The sequence below is a fragment of the Vipera ursinii genome, assembly GCF_947247035.1.
Source record: "Vipera ursinii genome assembly, chromosome: 4".
Classification (NCBI taxonomy): Eukaryota; Metazoa; Chordata; class Lepidosauria; order Squamata; family Viperidae; genus Vipera; species Vipera ursinii.
The window spans coordinates 4,754,928-4,774,461 of record NC_139514.1 but is presented as its reverse complement, the minus strand read 5'-3'; the positions used below and the strand labels follow the sequence as shown (position 1 = coordinate 4,774,461).

The following is a 19,534-nucleotide window of genomic DNA, read 5'->3' as shown; positions in this document are numbered from 1 at the left end:
AAACCTGAACCTCCCTCTCCCTGACTTTCAGGGTCCTCTTGTGTGAAGCCCAACACTGCAGGTTTCTAAGAAGACCCTGGACAGCCCTTTGTCTGAAACGGTATCGGGTTTCCTGCCTGAGCAGGGGTTGGACTAAATGACCTCCGAGGTCCCTGCCAGCTCTGCTGTTCTGTTTCAAACCGGTTTCTCCCTCTCCTCTTCACGCCATCTTCCCTTTCCAGGAAGGTCTTCCGGTCAAGGGCTTGGAGTAGGAGAAGGAAGACCTGGGTTCAAATCCTCCCTCATTGAGTAACTTGGGCCTTCCCCCGCCTAGTTCAGCTCACAAGGTCGTGGTGTGGAAAACCTCCGGAACGGCTGAGCTCCTGAAAAAGGCCTGGTCATTCGGTGGTTCTAATCTGCCGATGAAGCGTCTTGCATCTTCCTCCAAGCCTTTCCTTCGATGTACCTACACGGTTTGTCTCCTAAGAGGGCCATAAAACAACTGCAATTTACCGTCATGTCATTGCGGTGTTTTTCTCCATTTCCCCCTGAATGGTTTCCACCAACAGCGTGGGCCTGTGAACCTCCCTCTCCTCAGGGACTTGCAGAGGCTTCTCGGGGTGAAGCCGTGGCGTCTGGGCTGCCTATTGCAAGTCTCCCTGTCTACCCTCAACCCCTCAAGCGGTTGGAGGCGGTTACGGGGGTCCAAGGTTACTGGGGAGGGAGGTGGGCTACCCAGAAGCGCTGCCCTCTTTCTCCGTGCATCGTGAAGCTCCCAGCCCCGCCAATATGGAGGCGAGGTCAGGGTTAGGAAATGGGGATGCTGGAAGCAACGGGCCGGTGACTTCTGACCGGCTTCCGCTTTATGGTCAAGGGTGGGACTGTCTTAAAAATGGGACATAGATTGGAACAGCTCCAGGACGGAGTAGGATCCTCTATTTTTAGAAACTGGGCTATAAGCCTTTGTCTGGAGAGAGAGAGATGCCAGCGGGGATCCTTCGGCTGTGTGCAGCCCTTCAACCACAACAGGGCAAAGTGCCAGGTCTAAAAGCAGAACGGTCTTTTTTTGTTGTTTTTCTTTCAATCTTGGGAAATAATTATGGTTCGCGTCTGGCTCTGCGTCTCCAGAAGGGGTGAACTGGTAGAACAGCAACCGGGAGGCAGTTTAGGGTAGGGCTTTTCAACCTTTTCACCCCTTGTACCACTTTTAGGATATGGCAACATCCGAGTACCACCATTTGCCTAGCAAGATGTCAAAAACTTGATGACCAAACCAAAAAAAGGAAAAAAAGTGATGAAGTACAGGTAGTCCTCGACTTACAACAGTTTGTTTAGTGACTGTTCAAAGTTACAATGGCACTGAAAAAAGTGCCCCCGCAAGCCACAGCCAAGCAAGACACCTGCCTGCCCTCCCGGCGGCGCTCTTCCTCATGTCCGAGGTTTTCATTGTTGTGAGCATTTCTGTTGAGGATTGGCAGCGGGGGTGGGGTGGGGGGTGTTTGGTTTTTATTCCCCCCGTCTGCTGGGTGGTTGCAGCAGGTTTTGGTCACTTCACATGACCCTGGGACACTGTGACGGTCATAAATATGAATCAGTTGCCAAGCATCTGAATGTAAATCACAAGACCCTGGAGATGCTGCAACATTCCAGCTGATTGGTGCTTCTTCTGGGCTCAGAAGCACCAGGATCAGTGTCAAACTCCGCTGAGCCCTGACAGCCCTGCAGCTCCAGCCGTCTCTCGCTCCGGCTTGTGCGGTGCTGCCACCGGTTCAGCTCATTCCCCTCCCCCGCTACCACTTTTCTAGGATGGTCGCGTACCACCTGCCAGGTGCCAATGTACCACAGGTGGTACCCGTACCACTGGTTGAAAAGCCCTGGTTTAGAGCACCGGCAGTCCTCAAATTAATGACCGCGATTGAGCTCGAGATCTCCGTGGCTAAGCGAGACAGTTTTAAATGACACTTTGGCCCGTTTTACGAACTTTTCTTGACGGGAGTTGTTAAGCGAAGCGCTGCACTCGTTCTTTTAGTAACACGGTTGGGCGGTGAACCATCTCTCTCCCTTGTCAGAAGGCCGCTAAAGGGGATCACGTGACACCCACCCACCCCAAGAACACTGCGACCGTCATAAATATGAAGCAGCTGCCAAGTGTCTGAATTTTGATCCCGGGACTGTGAGGGAATGCTGCAACGGTCCTAAGTGTGAAAAATGATCCTAAAGTCACTTTTTTTCCAGTGCCGTTGTAACTTGGAACGGTCACTAAGTCGACCGTTGTAAGTTGAGGACTGCCCATTCTGGCCCGGTTTCACTTCTGGTCCCCTTCAAGCACTCAGCATTTGCCTGGGGGACTGGCCATCAAGAGGCGCCAGGCTGCCCTCCACCCGGAATCTGATAAGAGTTGAGTTGGAGATAGTATTCGTAGAGGTCTTTGTGGCCGTCTGAATGACTCCCCAAACCATCTTCCAGATCTTCTAAGGAGACCCCCCACGAAGGAGGCTGGGGAACATCACGGAGTCAGCTGGTACGTCAGTCTGTGCCCAGTTCGGATTGTGGCAAGGAGCAAGAGGGTGGGTTAAGCCTTCCCCATCGTTGAGGGCCATTTAATGAACAAGACCGGTCAGGAGATCAGCCCATCTGGCGTGATCGGGAGGGGTCCCATCAAAGGACACCCCTTGGATCCCAGCAAATCAGGTTCTCTCCCGTCTCCCACAGGTCTTTTTCTGCCCCTGGCAAAGTGGCCTTATTTACACATTTCTAACGCTCTCCCTGTAAAATTGGACTTCAGTTCTGTAATTTGACCCAAGCTGACTCCAGAGTCATTTGGATCAATAACAGCCAATAATGGAGTCAGGTTGGGCAGCTCAGCTGATGCAGATGGATCACTTCCAAATGACGTAGCTAAACTGTTCCTCGTCAAAAGAAAAAGAGCACTCACTCTGTATTTCTCTCTTCCTTTTATTAACATGTATAAAACACAGGCAGATATTATAAACAACAGATATATCTATATTATAAACAATATATATTATTCCAAGAGCACCAAGGGAGCAATAGATATAGATATAGATAGATAGATAGATAGATAGATAGATAGATAGATAGATAGATAGATAGATAGATAGATAGATAGATAGACAAACACAGACAGACAGAGATGGATGGATGGATAGATTGAGAGATATAGACAGACACAGATAGAGATAGATGAGAGATGATTGATTGTTGTTGTTAGTTGCAAAGTCGTGTCCGACCCATCGCGACCCTATGGACAACGTTCCTCCAGGCCTTCCTGTCCTCTACCATCTTCTGGAGTCCATTTAAGCTCACGCCTCCTGCTTCAATGACTCCATCCAGCCACCTCATTCTCTGTCGTCCCCTTCTTCTCTTGACCTCCACCTTTCCCAGCATTAGGCTCTTCAGATGATTGATAGATGAGATGATAGATGAGACAGAGATGATAGGCAGACAGATACGGTAGATAGATAGGTGTGAGAGAGAGATGATAGATGTGAAACAGATATAAACATACAAAGAACGGCTGCAGGACTTGGGTCTGGCTAGTCTGAAGAAAAGAAGAAATAGGGGAGACATGATAGCAATATTCCGGTATCTGAGGGGCTGCCCCAAAGAAGAGGGGGTCACGTTATTCTCCAGAGCACCAGAGGGCAGGACAAGAAACAATGGATGGAAACTAATCAAAGAGAGAAGCAACCTGGAATTAAGAAGGAACTTCCTGACAGTGAGGGCAATCAAGCAGTGGAACAGCTTGCCACCAAAAATTGTGGGTGCTCCATCACTGGAGATTTTTAAGAAGAGACTAGAGACATTCACCTGTCTTGAGGTGGTATAGGTTCTCATGCTCAAGCAGGAGGCCAGACTAGATGACCTCTAAGGTCCCTTCCAACTCCATTCTAATTCTGTTATAATTTGACATTAATATTGATTGCAATTAATATTGATAGAGACTTCAGTTTTGTTTTTCTCCTTTCTTTCTACCACCGCAAGGTAACGGAACACGACGAATTTACTTCTCCTATATCAGGGGTCGGCAACCTCGGCTCTTTTATGACTCGTGGACTTCAACTCCCAGAATTCCTGAGCCAGCTGGCTCAGGAATTCTGGGAGTTGAAGTCCACGAGTCATAAAAGAGCCGAGGTTGCCGACCCCTGTCCTATATAAACACCGTTGTATTGAAATAGCCTATATCGTTATCAAGATTTATAATGCCACAATTAAAAAGGGGGGGGGAACAATAAGGGAAAAGGTGGCATTTTGCAGGCAACCGAGTCAGGGTTAAACAAACAGCTGAGGGCAAGAAACAAAAATGGAGAAATCCCCAGAGCGTGAAATTTGTCTCCAAAAGGGGGAAAGCTGGATGCCCTCGATTTGTTTTGCTCACTCGCTGTGGCCGTGTCCATGTGCTAATTATTGCACAGCCATCTCACTGTACTAATATTGCACGACTGAAACGCTTTGGAAACCCTTATCAAAAGTCACGACGTTTTGGGCCGCCTGAGGCCAGAGTGGTTGAATATTTTCCAGAGTGGACTTTCCATTCTTCCAATGTTTTCCTGAGATCTCTTTTGCCTGCTCCCCTAATTCAGGGGTCCCCAACCCCCTGGTCCGTGGACTGCCAGCATGCCAGCAACCGGTCTGCACAAACAAGCAAAGTCCCATCCACGAGATGCAGGCAGCACACGAAACCACACATCCCCTCCGGTCCGTGGAAAAACCTCTCTCCACGGAAACGGTGGTCCCTGGTGCCCCAAAGGTTGAGGGCCTCTGTTCTACGTGGCCAGGACATCTTTGCATGGAGAAAGGAAAGGGGAGAGACCTTGATCGTGTCAATGAGAAACGACAGAATAAGTAGCAATGCGTGGAAATTGTCCAGATTGTCTTTCTCAAGAGGAGACCTGCAGATTCGGCCTTCAGCTGGGGGAGACCAGTTATGGCTGGGAGGTTTAAGAAAACTCCAGTGGGTTAAAAATGGGGGAGCCCATAAGAAGCTAAAATCTTGGTTCTCCTACCGCGTTACCTTCTCTGATTTAGCCCTCTTTATTTCCTATCCCTTCTGTCATTCTGTTAGACCGGGGGTCTCCAACCCCCGGGCCGTGGACCAGCACCGGTCCGCAGCATGCCAGCAACCGGTCCGCACAAACAAGCAAAGCCCCATCCGTGGGATGCACGCAAAATCACACACCCTCCAGTCCGTGGAAAAACCTCTGTCCACGTTACCGGTCCCTGGTGCCCCAAAGGTTGGGGGCCTCTGCCCTACTTTAGTGACCAGGTCTACAACTATAGGTCCACAACTTAACTTCCTTGTTTAGTGACCAAAGTTACAATTGCACTGAAAAAAAGTGACTTACGACCATTTTTCGTACTTACGTTGTGGTCTCCCCGTGGTCGTGTGATCAAAATTCACACGCTTGGCAACTGGGTCGTATTTACGACAGTCACAGCGTCTCCAGGGGGGTGTCACGGGATCCCCCTTTTGCGACCTTCTGACAAGCAAAGTCAATAAGGGAAGCCAGATTCGCTTAACGACCGGGTTAGTGACTTATCAACCCCAGCGATTGACTGAACGACTGTGGCAAGGAAGGTGGTAAAATGGGACACGGCTCACTTAACGTCTTGCTTAGCCGCAGTAATTTTGAGCTGCACTGGGGGGGTCGTTAAGTTGAGGACTCCTTGTTACTGGATAGCAAGTAACCAAGCCAAGGGAGGTCTCGGTAGCCATCTTGGTGTTGTAGGTATATCTCACTGGGCACCCAAGGAGCAGTCAAGTCAAACCCGAGTCTGCAGTCTCAGTCTCTGCTAAATACAGGTGGTCCTCGACCTACGACTGCAATTGAGACTAGAATTTCTGTTGCTAAGCTAGGCAGACGTTAAGTCAATCATTCCAATTTTACCAATAGCAATAGCGCTTAAATTTATAGACTGCTTCACAGTGCTTTTACAGCGGTTTACAAAGTAAGCATCCTGTCCCACCAACATTCTGGGTCATCATTTTACCGACCTCGGAAGGATGGAAGGCTGAGTCCACCTTGAGCCGGTCAGGATCGAACTCCTGGCAGTGGGCAGAATGATCCTGCAATACCGCATCCTAACCACTGCGCCACCACGGCTCTTTTTACAACCGTTGTTAAGTGAACCCACTGCCATTAAGTAAACCATGCCATCGTTAAGCGAATCCAGCTTCCCTCATTGCCTTTGCTTGTCAGAAGCAAGCTGGGAAGGTCAGAAACTTGCAATCCTCCTAAATACACGTTGGTTGCCAAGCTCCCGAATTTTGGTCACATGACCCAGGACAGTGGTAGGCAACCTTGGCTCTTGTGGACTTCAACTCCCAGAATTCCTGAGCCAGCATGGGGGAAACTTTGGCCCCTTCATGACTTAATCATAATAGTAAAGTTGGAAGGGACCTTGGAGGTCATCTAGTACAACCCCCTGCTCAGGCAGGAAACCCTATACCATTTCAGACAAGTGGCTAGCCAGTCTCTTCTTAAAAACTTCCAGTGCTGGAACATTCACAATTTCTGGAGGCAGGTTGTTCCACTGGTTAATTGTTCTAACTGTCAGGAAGTTTCTCCTTAGTTCCAGGTTGCTTCTCTCCTGGATTAGTTTCCATCTGTTGCTTCTTGTCCTGCCTTCAGGCGCTTTGGAGAATAGCTTGACTCCCTCTTCTTTGGGGCAGCCCCTCAGATACTGGAAGACTGCTATCCTGTCCCCCCTCATCCTTCTCTTCATTAAACTGGACATACTCAATTCCAGCAGCCGTTCCTTATATGTTTTAGCCTCCAGTTACCTGATCATCCTTGTTGCTCTTCTCTGTACTCGTTCCAGAGTCTCAACATCTTTTTTTTTTACATCGTGGTGACCAAAACTGGATGCAGCATTCCAAGTGTGGCCTTACCAAGGCATTGTAAAGTGGTATTAGTACTTCACTTGATCTTGATTCTATCCTCCCAGAATTCCTGAGCCAGCATGGGGGAACTATGGCCCCTACATGATTCGTGGACTTCAACTCCCAGAATTCCTGAGCCAGCATGGCTCAGCTTGGAAACCTCTCCCTTTCCCCTTAGCATGGCTGGCTCAGGAATTCTGGGAGTTGAAGTCCACAAGTCATGAAGGGGCCATAGTTCCCCCATGCTGGCTCAGGAATTCTGGGAGTTGAAGTCCACAAGTCATAAAAGAGCCGAGGTTGCCTACCCCGACCCAGGAGATACTGCAACTATTTTCAGTAAGAGGGCTGGTCATCAGTCATTTTTTTTTTCAGAGGTGCCGTAACTTTGAACAGTCACTAAACGATTGGTTGCAAGCCGAGGAGTGCCTGCATCTTTACAGATCACAGTACTGTACAATGACTTTTGTGTCTTTGTCTCTTGCAGTGATTGGATAACCCTTCTGCAAATAACGGGCATCCTGGCCAACAGCGAGCTGAACCGGTTTCACAACATAAATTATGAAATCTTCTTTGCTGGCTTTTTGCACAGCTTCATCCCAGTTTCTCGTCAGCCAAAAAAAACAAAAAAACCATGATTGGGAGACATTCATGCTGGGCCAGCCTTGGTGTCTCAATCGCAGCTCTCTCGCCCCCTTGTTGCTGGGCCAATTTGTCTGAACGCCACAAGGCCAAGGAACAGCATGGTGCAAGGAAGAGTTTGGAAATGATTCCAGACTGAAAATAAAGTCACGTTAGTGATCACAACAAGTCACTCCCCCAAATCTTGAAATTTCCTGGCCAAAAAAACCCCACCCCCGTCGTGTTTGGTGACACGGCAGGATTTGGGCATGTCGGTCTATAAATTGGCACCTTCCAGACGAAGAACTAAAAGCTTCACGGCCAACCTGAAGAGGAAGAAGCTACTTGCCTTGAAGGTTCGGCCATGGAGAATCACTACGGAGAGCGAATTCCCATGCAACGATACTTCTCCGCCGTCCGTAACATGGAACAAACGGTGATGTTCCCCAGCCTTCTCCAAGGGGTCTCGTTGGAAGAACAGGATGGTCCAGCTGGAGTCAACTCTGGGATGGAAAAGTCCCACGACAGAGATCTGTACGACTACTACACGCTCCTAAAATCCATCAAGTCAACGGTTGAGAGTGGTCTACCTCCTCTTAATGACAAGAGTCTCAAGTCCAGGGAAGAAGAAGAAGAAGCAGCAGCAGCAGCAGCTAAGGAGAAGACAGACCTTGAAGGACTCTTTCGTTATCACGTTTCTGGCTTATATCATGTCCTCGCCCAATTGACCAGCCGAGCCAACACTGTGACTTCTAGGTACAATGAAATTCTGGGACAGATCAATCAGAATGGAATCTCTTTTCGTTGGTAGAAAAGCATTAAACAAAGGGTGAGTTATCTTTGAACAGGAAACATCTAGTTTGGTGCCCCTGTTTGCATCTTCTTGCTCTTCGAAGGCTTTCTCCATTGGAGCTGAAAAACTATTTGTCTGCTCTGTTAATGTTGTAGTTCTTGCTAACAAGATCAAAGAGATTTCCTTCCTTCCTTTCCTTCTCCGATGTCCATCCATCCATCCTTCCTTCCTTCCTTCCTTTCCAATGTCTGTCCATCCATCCATCCATCTTCCTTTCCTTCCTTCCTTCCCTTCCTTCCTCTCCTTCCTTCCCTCCCTCCATTTCTTCTGTCTACTTATTCACCCACTCTCCTTCCTTCCTTCCCTCTCCATTTTCCTTCCTTCCTTCTCCAATGTCCATCCATCCATCCATCTTCCTTTCCTTCCTTACCTTCCTCTCTCTCCTTCCCTCCATCCCTCCATTTCTTCTACCTATTCACCCACTCTCCTTCCTTCCTTCCTCCCCCTCCTTCCCTCTCCATTTTCCTCCCTCCCTCCCTCCCTCCCTTTCTATAGAATTGACATAGAATGATTTAATAATTATTGCCTTTCCTCAAAAGGCCCAATCAAGGCCCCATTTTCAAATTTTCAAAGGCTCTGAGAAACCGTCTCTACTGTATATTGCCATTCATTTTCAAACGGCAGGCATTGGTGTTTGAAATATTCTTTGGCGATTCAGGAACAAAGGTTGTGCTTTGGCTTGCCTACACAAGGAGCTGGAAGCTCCAGACCAATTCCCCTCCAAAGATGACCTCCACCTAACATCTGAGTTAGACTAAAGTTCCACCGTTCTCATCAAGACATTCAAGACGGTGGCCTCAACCGCAGAATCAAAGCCAACCTCTTGAGGTTTTTGACTCTGTCCTTGCGGATGGCCCTCCCAAGGCAGAACATCGGACGAATCCCAAATTAGAAGGGATGGGTTACCTTTTCTGGGGAGGAGTTTGGAGAAACCTTGGCTTAAATTAGACCTTAAGCCTCCTCGCTAACATCTTGTGTGCTCTCTATTTTTCAGGGCAAGCTGCGTTTTGATTGTGGATGTGTTTGTACAACTCAAGAGCCCTCTGCCTGGGAAGAAGAAGGCCATGGATGCATTATCCAGGAAAGAGAGAGACTTTTTTGATGGTTGTGAAACTTTATACTTGAATCATTTCAGCACTGCGGTCAGAAAAGTTTTCTGTGCCTTAATTCTAGGCTTTATGTATTATTGCTTTTTTCATATTTGAAAGTGTTTGCTGCTTATAAAGAATAAAGAGCTATATTTCCTGCTGTACAAGGCTGGTTTTTTTTCCCCCATTTAGAACATGATTCCACTAGTAGTTTCGACCTTGAGTAGCTGCTGGCTCCAACATCTTTCTTACCCTTGATAATTGAGACAATATGAGCACCCAGGCATGTAATTCTTTAAGTACTATTATTAATTTAGGTTTTTTTAGTATTTTTACTTTTCCACCAAGAGCACAAGATGGCTTTAGTGCGGAATGACCCTTTGTGTTATTCCTACCGCCAACAACAGCCCTGCGGGGTAGATCGGGTGGGGTACAGTGTACAGTTTTCAAGACTGTACAAAAGATACTATTTTTTTCTAGCATCAGCTAAATTAGACATATTACATTGAGAAAAATGTTTCTCATTTCTTTCCTATTACCTTTATTGATTTCATTGCAGAGATGTTAACATAGGAAATAGATTTTCTAATTTTACCTTCCAAAAGACAGAAGCAGATGAAAAACGTTGGCTTTTTTGAATTAGCTGTTTTAGATTCTAAAAGTTTAGTTCCTAAAGAAGTAACCTTGTAAATAATTTTAATGTCCTCCTCTAGTGCAGGATAGGCAACCTTGGCTCTGACTCAAGGACTTCAACTCCCAGAATTCCTGAGCCAGCATGGCTCAGCTTGGAAACCTCTTTTCCCTGTGCATGGCTGGCTCAGGATTTCTGGGAGTTGAAGTCCATGAGTCATAAAAAAGAGCCAAGATTGCCTACTCCTAAAGCCAATAGAGGGAGATTTTTTTTTCCAAAAAAAGAAAGAAAGTGATAGAACGCCGTTCTGAGCGTTCTATGGGAAAAAAAGCCCTGGATAAGATATAAATAGTGATTAGATAGACTACAAAGATATAGTGATTAGATAGATGACAAATATGAAGAGAGTAGATAGATTAGATAGATGATATATAAATAGAAATAGGTAAGATAGATTTGATAGATGATAGATAGAATAGATTAGATAGATAGATAAAGGTAAAGGTTCCCCCGCACATGCGTGCTAGTCGTTTCCAACTCATCTCTGTTTCAAAGCCGAAGAGCCAGCGCTTGTCCGAGGACGTCTCCGTGGTCACGTGGCCGGCATGACTAGATGCCAAAGGCGCACAGACCGCTGTTACCTTCCCACCGTAGTGGTCCCTATTTTTCTACTTGCATTTTTATGTGCTTTCGAACTGCTAGGTTGGCAGAAGCTGGGACAAGTAACAGGTGCTCACTCTGTTTGTTACACGGCACTCGGGATTTGACCCGCCAAACTGCCGACCTTCTGATCGACAAGCTCAGCGTCCTATCCCACTGAGCCACCGCGTCCCTCAGATAGATAGATAACCTTTATTGTTGTTTTTTACATTGGCACACATTAACAATGAAATTTTCTTGCTTACTCTCAAAGATAAGGAGGGGGGAGAGAAGGCTTAAACTGCAGTGTTTTCAGTGCTAAAGCTTGTAAAAACCCAATCCTTTCCCATGGACCCTGCTTTAACTAGGAATCAAAGTCTCTCAAGCTGGGATTTTGCAGCAGTCCCTTTCTGAAAAGGGCATCACCCTTTGTCGCAACAAGCACACCACTGAAATGTGGCTCGTTTGTGGCAAGTTTACCTTCTTGCAGTGTTCATGCTCCTGCCAAGCCGGGACAGTCCCATCTGGGCAAGGTCTGAAGGCAGCAATCCAGGGCCTGATTTAGCCAGATGACGAGAATCTGGATGATGCAGCAAAGGTGGAACCGATGTGAAGCAATGGAATTGCATCAGGGGATTCAGTCCAGAGTCTAAAACAGCTTTGTTAGGACCGAGGGAGGAACGCCTCAAGAGGAGGGAGACAAGGGAAAGAGAGCCATTTATTTCCCTCATTTTAATACTACCACATCTGGCTGCAGCACCCTCAGTCACCACCAGATGGCACCAAGGAGACAAGAGAAAATTCTCACCTGTTACTGCCATCTAGGAGTCATCAGGAGTTTTGCAGTCCTGCTCTTCAAAGCTCCATAGGATATTACAGGGGTGTCAAAGTCAATTTCATTGAGGGCCGCATCAGCATTGCGGTTGCCCTCAGGGGGCCGGGTGGGTATGGCCAGGGTGGGCGTGGCCTACTGGGTGGGCGTGGCCAGCTCTACATCGTTTGCATCAAGGCTGCCTATGGGGGCCTGGGTGGGAGTGGGACAGATCTGAGGGTCTCTGGCAGAAGGAGGGTCTCTGGGCCAGGGCCAAGGCAGTGGGGGCCGTTCCCTCACTGTTTCCAGGATGGCTTTGCGGGCCGCATGAAACCACTACGCGGGCCGGATCTGGCCCCGGGCCTTGTGTTTGACATGTCTGGGATATTACATCCTGGAGTGTGGATGAACACCGTGATTGAACACATCTGTCTGCATCATTCTCTTTAGCTTTCAAACTTTCTCAATTATCTTTCCTTCCCAGAAAAAATCTGACTTTCTTTCTTTTTTTCTTTCTCTTTTTCTTTCTTTTTATCTATCTATCATCTATCTATCTATCTATCTATCTATCTATCTATCTATCCTTCCCTGGAAAGAAACCATTGCATCTGCCAGAGACATCTTCCCAGCTGGACCGCAGATGGCCAACAGCCGCAATTCCTGAATTCTTCAAGCCCTGAATTGGGAGTTTTTGGTGTGTGATTATTTACGATCAGATCTGAACTTCACGGCTCCTTATTATGCTTTAGATCAGGAGTCTCCAAACTTAGCAAACTTTTATGATTTGTGGATTTCAACTTGGCCGGTTGAGGAATTCTGGAAGTTGAAATCCACAAGTCTTAAAGTTGCCAGAACCAAACTGTAATTATTTCCCAGGATTGAAAGAAAAACAACAAAAAAAGACAGTTCTGCTTTTAGACTGGGCACTTTGCCCTGTTGTGTTTGAAGGGCTTCACACAGCCGAAGGATCCCCGCTGGCATCTCTCTCTCTCTCTCTCCAAAGGCTTATAGCCCAGTTTCTAAAAATAGAGGATCTCACTCCATCCTGGAGCTGTTCCAATCTATGTCCCATTTTTAAGACAGTCCTACCCTTGACCGTAAAGCGGAAGCCGGTCAGAAGTCACCGGCCCGTCGCTTCCAGCATCCCCATTTCCTAACCCTGACCTCGCCTCCAGATCGGCGGGACTGGGAGCTTCACGATGCACGGAGAAAGAGGGCAGCGCTTCTGGGTAGCCCACCTCCCTCCACAGTAACCTTGGACCCCCGTAACCGCCTCCAACCGCTTGAGGGGTTGAGGGTAGACAGGGAGACTTGCAATAGGCAGCCCAGACGCCATGGCTTCACCCCGAGAGGCCTTTGCAAGTCCCAGAGGAGAGGGAGGTTCACGGGCCCAAGCTGTTGGTGGAAACCTTTCAGGGGGAAACGGAGAAAAACACCGCAATGACATGATGTAAATTGCAGTTGTTTTATGGCCCTCTTAGGAGACAAACCGTGTAGGTACATCAAAGGAAAGGCTTGGAGGAAGATGCAAGACTCTTCATCGGCAGATTAGAACCACCGAACGACCAGGCTTTTTTCAGGAGCTGAACTAGGCGAAGGGAGGCTCAAGTTACTCAATGAGGGAGGATTTGAACCCAGGTCTCCCTTCTCCTACTCCAAGCCCTTGACCGGAACACCTTCCTGGAAAGGGAGGATGGTGTGAAAAAGAGAGGGAGAAACCGGTTTGAAACAGAACGACAGAGTTGGCAGGGATCTCGGAGGTCATCTAGTCCAACCCCTGCTCAGGCAGGAAACCCGATACCGTTTCAGACAAAGGGCTGTCCAGGATCTTCTTAGAAACCTGCAGCGTTGGGCTTCACACAAGAGGACCCTGAAAGTCACGGAGAGGGAGGTTCAGGCTTCATGCTGTTGGTTGAAACAACTTACGTTTGCAGACCGGATACCGGCAGATCCTTAAACAGGGGAAAGACTACAGGACCCCTTTTGGGGTGCCAGGCTACCAAAATGGCACCCCTTTCTTCTACAAACTCCTCCCAGTCCTTTGTGCCGCAGGAGCTGTTATTCAGCGGTTAGTCTCTCCTCGTTATCAGGGACCACGGGTTCAAACTTTCTGCAGGGGTAAATTTATACTAAATTTCCCAGGCGTCTTCTCCCCCATTTTGAGGCGTACATCACGAACACAAAAGGCAGGCTGGACCTTCATTTAGCTTTTATTAGAAAGGATACAATCCACGTTTATCAATAGGCAATTTGACCCGGAGGGCATCCACACGCAAGAGGAGGGAGGAGAGAAACCACCCAGAAGACGGCGGGATCTGCTGGCAGCCTTCAGCGAGTTGGGACAAAGTCTTCCAGAATGTCTCCAATTTTCCTAGGCTCTAGCAAAACAGGAAACGATCCCTGCTGATGAAGCTTATTCTTAAACCAAAGACACGGAAAAGCACTGCTTGTATTTTATCTGGGTATGTTTACCTTAAACCTCAGGCATCAATCTTGTTTACCCTCCCCAAAAGAGAATTTAAGCGAGCAAGAGTTTCTGTTAAGAAGCTCTAAAGTCAATTCTAAGGAAAATGTTGATTCATTCTGGAAAAGCCCGATTAGTCCTGTAGGTTTGTCCCCTGTTCAGAGGAGGTGACCAGAATTGCCCATCAAGGGGTCTGGTCTGCTGAATCAACGGTTCAGGCAGCGGACTAGAACCCAGGAGGTGGCGAGTTCTAGTCCTGCCTCAGGCATGAAAGCCAATTCAGTGACCTTGGGCCAGTCCCTCCCTCTTGGCTCTAGGAAGAAGGGCAAACCGCTTCCAAAAATGTTGCCAAGAAAATATGCGTGAACAGTTGCCAAGAATCAAGACTCAAACAATGTAAACTTCCCTCCCCCAAAATTCCCAGATTTTGATACCCGAAAATCTGTCCAGTTCGATAGACTCCTGACACTCGAAAACTCACAACAATCCAGCTATTGCTGAACTATAATTTCCAGCGGCCTCATCAATGGCTACCTGGCTGTGGCTGTCACACAGGGCATTTGTGACAACTCGCTTGAGGAATTATTTGGGGGCCTTTACCTCATCCATGCTGTGGGCACTTCAGGAGGAACAGCTGGGGGTCCCACCATCTGCCCTAGAAAACAGCTGCTTTTCCCCCCCTCTAATTTCCCTTTCAGCCTTTGAACGGCTCTTCCGGAAATTGTTTCACACCAAAGTACCTTTTTCCACAAAGTCCTCAGGATGATTCTTTATGTAACTGAAAAGCTCTCTGTCCCTCTCAGCGTAGTAGTAATTGGAGAATCTCTTGATGTAGTAGCCAAAACAAAAGCCCAGAGTGGCCATCAGGACTTGACGATGGACGCCTGGAAAAGATCAAGAGAGCAAAGGGACAGGCTCAACAAGTTGTCCCAAAATTCCCAAATGGCGCTTGAAACGGTAAAGAGCAGGGGTCCCCAACCTCCGGTCCGTGGATTGGTACCAGGCCGCAGCATGCCAGCAACCGGTCCGCACAAACAAGCAAAGGCCCATCTGTGGGATGCAGGCAGCACGCAAAATCACACACTCGCCGGTCCGCGGAAAAACCTCTCTCCACGGAACCGGTTCCTGGTGCCCATAAGGTAGGGGACGTCTGGTATTGAGCAGGTGGCTGTCACTAGGATGATGCCTACAAAGGCATGAAGAAGACAAGCTGAACTCGGTCTGGACTGAAGTAACTATATCTGCTGTGTTCCTCACTTTCCTCCTTCTTTCCCTCCTCCTCCTCATTGCATATTGGATTAACAATAACAAAAATGGAAGGGACCTTGGAGGTCTTCTAGTCCAACCCCCTGCTTAGGCAGGAAACCCTATCATTTCAGAAAAATGGTTGTCCAATCTCTTCTTAAAAATTTCCAGTGATGAAGAACTTCTGGAGGCATCTATACCATTTCAGATACTGACTAATTGTTCTAACTGCCAGAAAATTTCTTCTTGCTTCTCTTTGATTAGTTTCCATCCATTCTTGTCTTGTCCTCAGGTGCTTTGTGGATATTGGAAGATTGCTATCCTGTCACCCCTCGTCCTTCTCTTCATTAAACTAGAAACACCCAATTCCAGCAACCGTTCCTTATATGTTTTAAGCCTCCAGTCCTCTGAACATCTTTGTTGCTCTTCTCTGTACTCTTTCTAGAGTCTCAACATCTTTTTACATCGTGACGACCAAAACTGGATGCTACATTCCAAGTGTGGCCTTACCAAGGCCTTGTAAAGTGGTATTAACATTTCACGTGATCTTGATTCTATCCCTCTTATCCCTTTATCCAGCTTTGTCCTAGCAGACCATCACTTCCACACGCATTTCCCCACATTAAGGCTGCTGGTATTCAGTTCCCACGCCAGACACTCTTTACAAGCAATCATCATTTTAAAAAGAGAACAACGGTGAAGCCTTCGGTTCTCTCTGAGCTTGGATGTTTGTTTGCAGACATTCATTAGCCAACGGATCGTATGATTATATGAGTGGCTGCCTTCTATATCAGGGATCCCCAAACTTGGCCACTAAGACTTGTGGACTTCCAGCATAGCTGGCTGAGGAATTCTGGAAGTTGAAGTCCACAAGTCTTAATGTGGCCAAGGTTAGGGACCCCTGATATTATTTTTTTGTCTGGTATTAATCCCTGTTTATCTGACTGTGGGCTGCAAGAGAGGAATTCTTCCGGTCTTTTCATTTCTATTTTTTTTCTTATTGTCTCTTTTGAATGGTGGGTTTGTCACTACCTGACCGCTGATTTACCCGAAGGTCAGTCTTCCACGAGTTCCCTTGCATTTTAATAACATTTAGTTATGTTTGTGTATTAATGTAGAATGCGGCTGCACGGGTAGTGATGGGAGCTCCCCGATACTCCCATATAACACCTCTGCTCCATGAGCGCATTGGTTACCGGTTGCCCTCCGGGTGAGATTTAAGGTGCTGGTACTTACCTTTAAAGCCCTACATGGCTTAGGCCCGGGATACTTGCAGGACCATCTGCTACCGGGAACGAATTCCCATCGCCCAGTACGCTCACACAGAGAAGGCCTCCTCAGGGTGCCGTCGGCCAGACAATGTCGGCTGGCGACCCCCAGGGGAAGGGCCTTCTCTGTGGGAGCGCCAGCCCTGTGGAACCAGCTCCCCCCTGAGCTTCGGATGGCCCAAGATCTCCAGTCCTTTCGCTGCGGCCTCAAAACACTCCTTTTCCACCTGGCTGACCTGGACTGGTAGGCATTTTAATTATATTTACAATTTTTAATTTATTTTTAATTTTAATTTATTGCACAGATGATTTTAATTTTATTATCTTAATTTCTGTACTTATTATATGTTATTGTTGTTAGCCGCCCTGAGTCCTTCGGGAGATAGGGCGGGATATAAATCCAATCAATCAATCAATCAATCAATCAATCAATAAAACTGTATTTAATAATAGTAAAAACAGCAACTGATTATTCTCGGGCTTGGGCTAAGAGACTAACAGAGGTCGTTTGGTGTGACCTTGGCCAGCTCCTCTCTCTCTCAAGACTGTCCCACCTGGCAGGGTTGTTGTGTATGTGGGGTGGGGGAGGTATGAAGGCGTTAGTTGACCCCCAAAGAGGGAGGGTGGATAAATGAATCAAACCCTCCATTTGGGCCCACCAGGAAGGGCCCCCTCGGGAGCAGAGTCCCACCCGGAGGTCAGACCGGGATCCCCCTGACCTGACTCCGGGTGGGGCTTCTCTGGGCTCCACCTGGGCTGTGGATTATGGGCCTGCGGCTCTTCCCTTCCGGCTCCCCGCCTCCTCGAGCTCTGCGTGCCGGTGAGCAGGGACGGGGACCGCGTCCGCGGAAGGGCCGGCCGGGTCCTCGATGGGCAGCCCGAAGGGCGGAGGGACGGGGGGCCACGCGGAAGGCCCCGGCGACTGACCGGAGCGCAGGGCGGGCCTGCGGTTGACGCCGTTGTGCAGCAAGGCGCTGATCCAGAAGACGCCCGCCATCCACACGGAGGGGAAGTTGAAGAGCGGCGGCGGCGGCAGCGAGAGCGCCTCGTTGGGGACGGAGAAGCGGAGCTGCATGGCGGCGGCTGGCGCGGCGGAGGGTCCGTCCCGCAACGCCTTCCCCGCCGCCCGCGCGGCCCGCCCGGGAAGGTTCCGCCCCCTCCCCCGGAGAAAGGGGCGGGGCTGCACAAGGCCGGCCCCTCCCCGCAGCCTCCGAGCCCGGATTGGCCGGGGGGCGTGGCCGATCTCCGCCAGGGAGGGAGGGAGGAAAGAGCTGGAGGGAGCTTGCATTGAATATTTATTTATTTATTTATTTATTCGGTTTATTTATTTATTCGGTTTATTTATTTATTTTTTATTTTTTATTTATAGAACAGAGCTGCAAGGGACCTTGGAGGTCTTCTAGTCCAGCCCCCGCTCAAGCAGGAGACCCTAGACCAGGGGTAGGCAAGCTCGGCTCTTTTATGACTCATGGACTTCAACTCCCAGAATTCCTGAGTCAGCTAGACCGTCTCACCTCTTCTTAAAAACCTGCAGCGTTGGAGCGCCCAGGATATAGAATAGAATGGAATGGAATGGAATGGAATAGAATAGAATAGAATAGAATAGAATAGAATAGAATAGAAAAATGAAAGAATGAAGTGGAATAGAATAGAATAGAATAGAATAGAATAGAATAGAATAGAATAGAATAGAATAGAACAGAAAAATGAAAGAATGAAGTGGAATAGAATAGAATAGAATAGAATAGAATAGAATAGAATAGAATAGAATAGAATAGAATAGAATAGAATAGAATAATAGAATAGAATAGAATAGAAAGAATAGAGTAGAGAAGAGTAGAGTAGAGTAGAGGAGTAGAGTAGAATATATGGTGATGGTGATGAGAATAGAATAGAATAGAATAGAATAGAATAGAATAGAATAGATTTAGATTTAGATTTTATTAGATTTATATACTGCCCTTTCCCGAAGGACTGAGGGCGGTTAATAGAATAGAATAGAATAGAATAGAATAGAATAGAATAGAATAGAATAGAATAGAACAGAAAAATGAAAGAATGAAGTGGAATAGAATAGAATATAATAGAGTAGAGAAGAGTAGAGTAGAGGAGTAGAGTAGAATATATGGTGATGGTGATGAGAATAGAATAGAATAGAATAGAATAGAATAGAATAGAATAGAATAGAATAGAATAGAATTAGATTTAGATTTAGATTTTATTAGATTTATATACTGCCCTTTCCCGAAGGACTGAGGGCGGTTAATAGAATAGAATAGAATAGAATAGAATAGAATAGAATAGAATAGAATAGAATAGAATAGAATAGAATAGAATAGAATAGAATAGAATAGAATAGGGAATGAATGGAACAGAACAGAATGGAACTGGAAAGGGACCTTGGAGGTCTTCTAGTCCAGCCCCCCCCCCCGGTGAAGCAAAAGACTGTGTTGTGTAGTTCTGCAGGATGATTCTGCAGCTCCATAATACACTCCCTTTCTGCAGTTCCAAGGAGGCTCCACACCCATTTGCACTACTCAGGTGACCTTGAAGACACAGATAAACCTCCAGGTGGCCTCAACGACTCTCCAAAAGAAGGCAAATGACCAGCTATCTGCAAGGAATATAAATCCTTCCCTTCCCCACCATCAAGTCAGAGCTAAAGAAGCTTCTTAGAAGAGAAGTGAAAAGTCTTCAAAGAAAAACAAGAAAGTCCAGTTGCCTCCTGAAAAAAGGCACCTTTGGGACAGGTAAAGCATCAATCCCACCTTGGTGGCTGCCATGTTGACTTAACCACACCTGTCCGGACACCCCTGGAAAGGTGGAATCATACAATGATAGGGTTGGAAAGGACCTTGGAGGTCTTCTAGACCAACCCCCTTGCCCGGGGCAAGAGACCTAACTACGGTACGTCCAGGACAAATGGCTGTCCAACCTATTCTTGAAGACCCCCCCCCCCGCCACCCCAATTAACATTTCAATTTGCATATCATCAATAATGTTTGAATTCTGCCAGGTCTTAAGTAGAGAAGGT

General features: G+C 47.4%; 2 protein-coding genes across 2 annotated transcripts; one reads left to right on the top strand and one right to left on the bottom strand.

Annotated features, from left to right (window-relative positions):
- Positions 1-7,149: 7,149 nt before the first annotated feature.
- On the top strand, positions 7,150-9,603 carry THRSP (thyroid hormone responsive). Its single transcript, XM_083362203.1, has 2 exons — positions 7,150-8,330; positions 9,349-9,603. The coding sequence occupies exon 1, from the start codon at positions 7,866-7,868 to the stop codon at positions 8,310-8,312; it is 447 nt and encodes a 148-aa protein (XP_083218329.1). The 5' UTR covers positions 7,150-7,865; the 3' UTR covers positions 8,313-8,330; positions 9,349-9,603.
- A 4,112-nt stretch (positions 9,604-13,715) lies between these two features.
- LOC310640097 (NADH dehydrogenase [ubiquinone] 1 subunit C2-like) lies at positions 13,716-17,648 on the bottom strand. Its single transcript, XM_083362208.1, has 3 exons — positions 17,428-17,648; positions 14,728-14,871; positions 13,716-13,901 (listed from the first exon to the last, which is right to left on the bottom strand). The coding sequence occupies exons 1-3, from the start codon at positions 17,573-17,575 to the stop codon at positions 13,852-13,854; spliced, it is 342 nt and encodes a 113-aa protein (XP_083218334.1). The 5' UTR covers positions 17,576-17,648; the 3' UTR covers positions 13,716-13,851.
- Between the last annotated feature and the right edge of the window lie 1,886 nt (positions 17,649-19,534).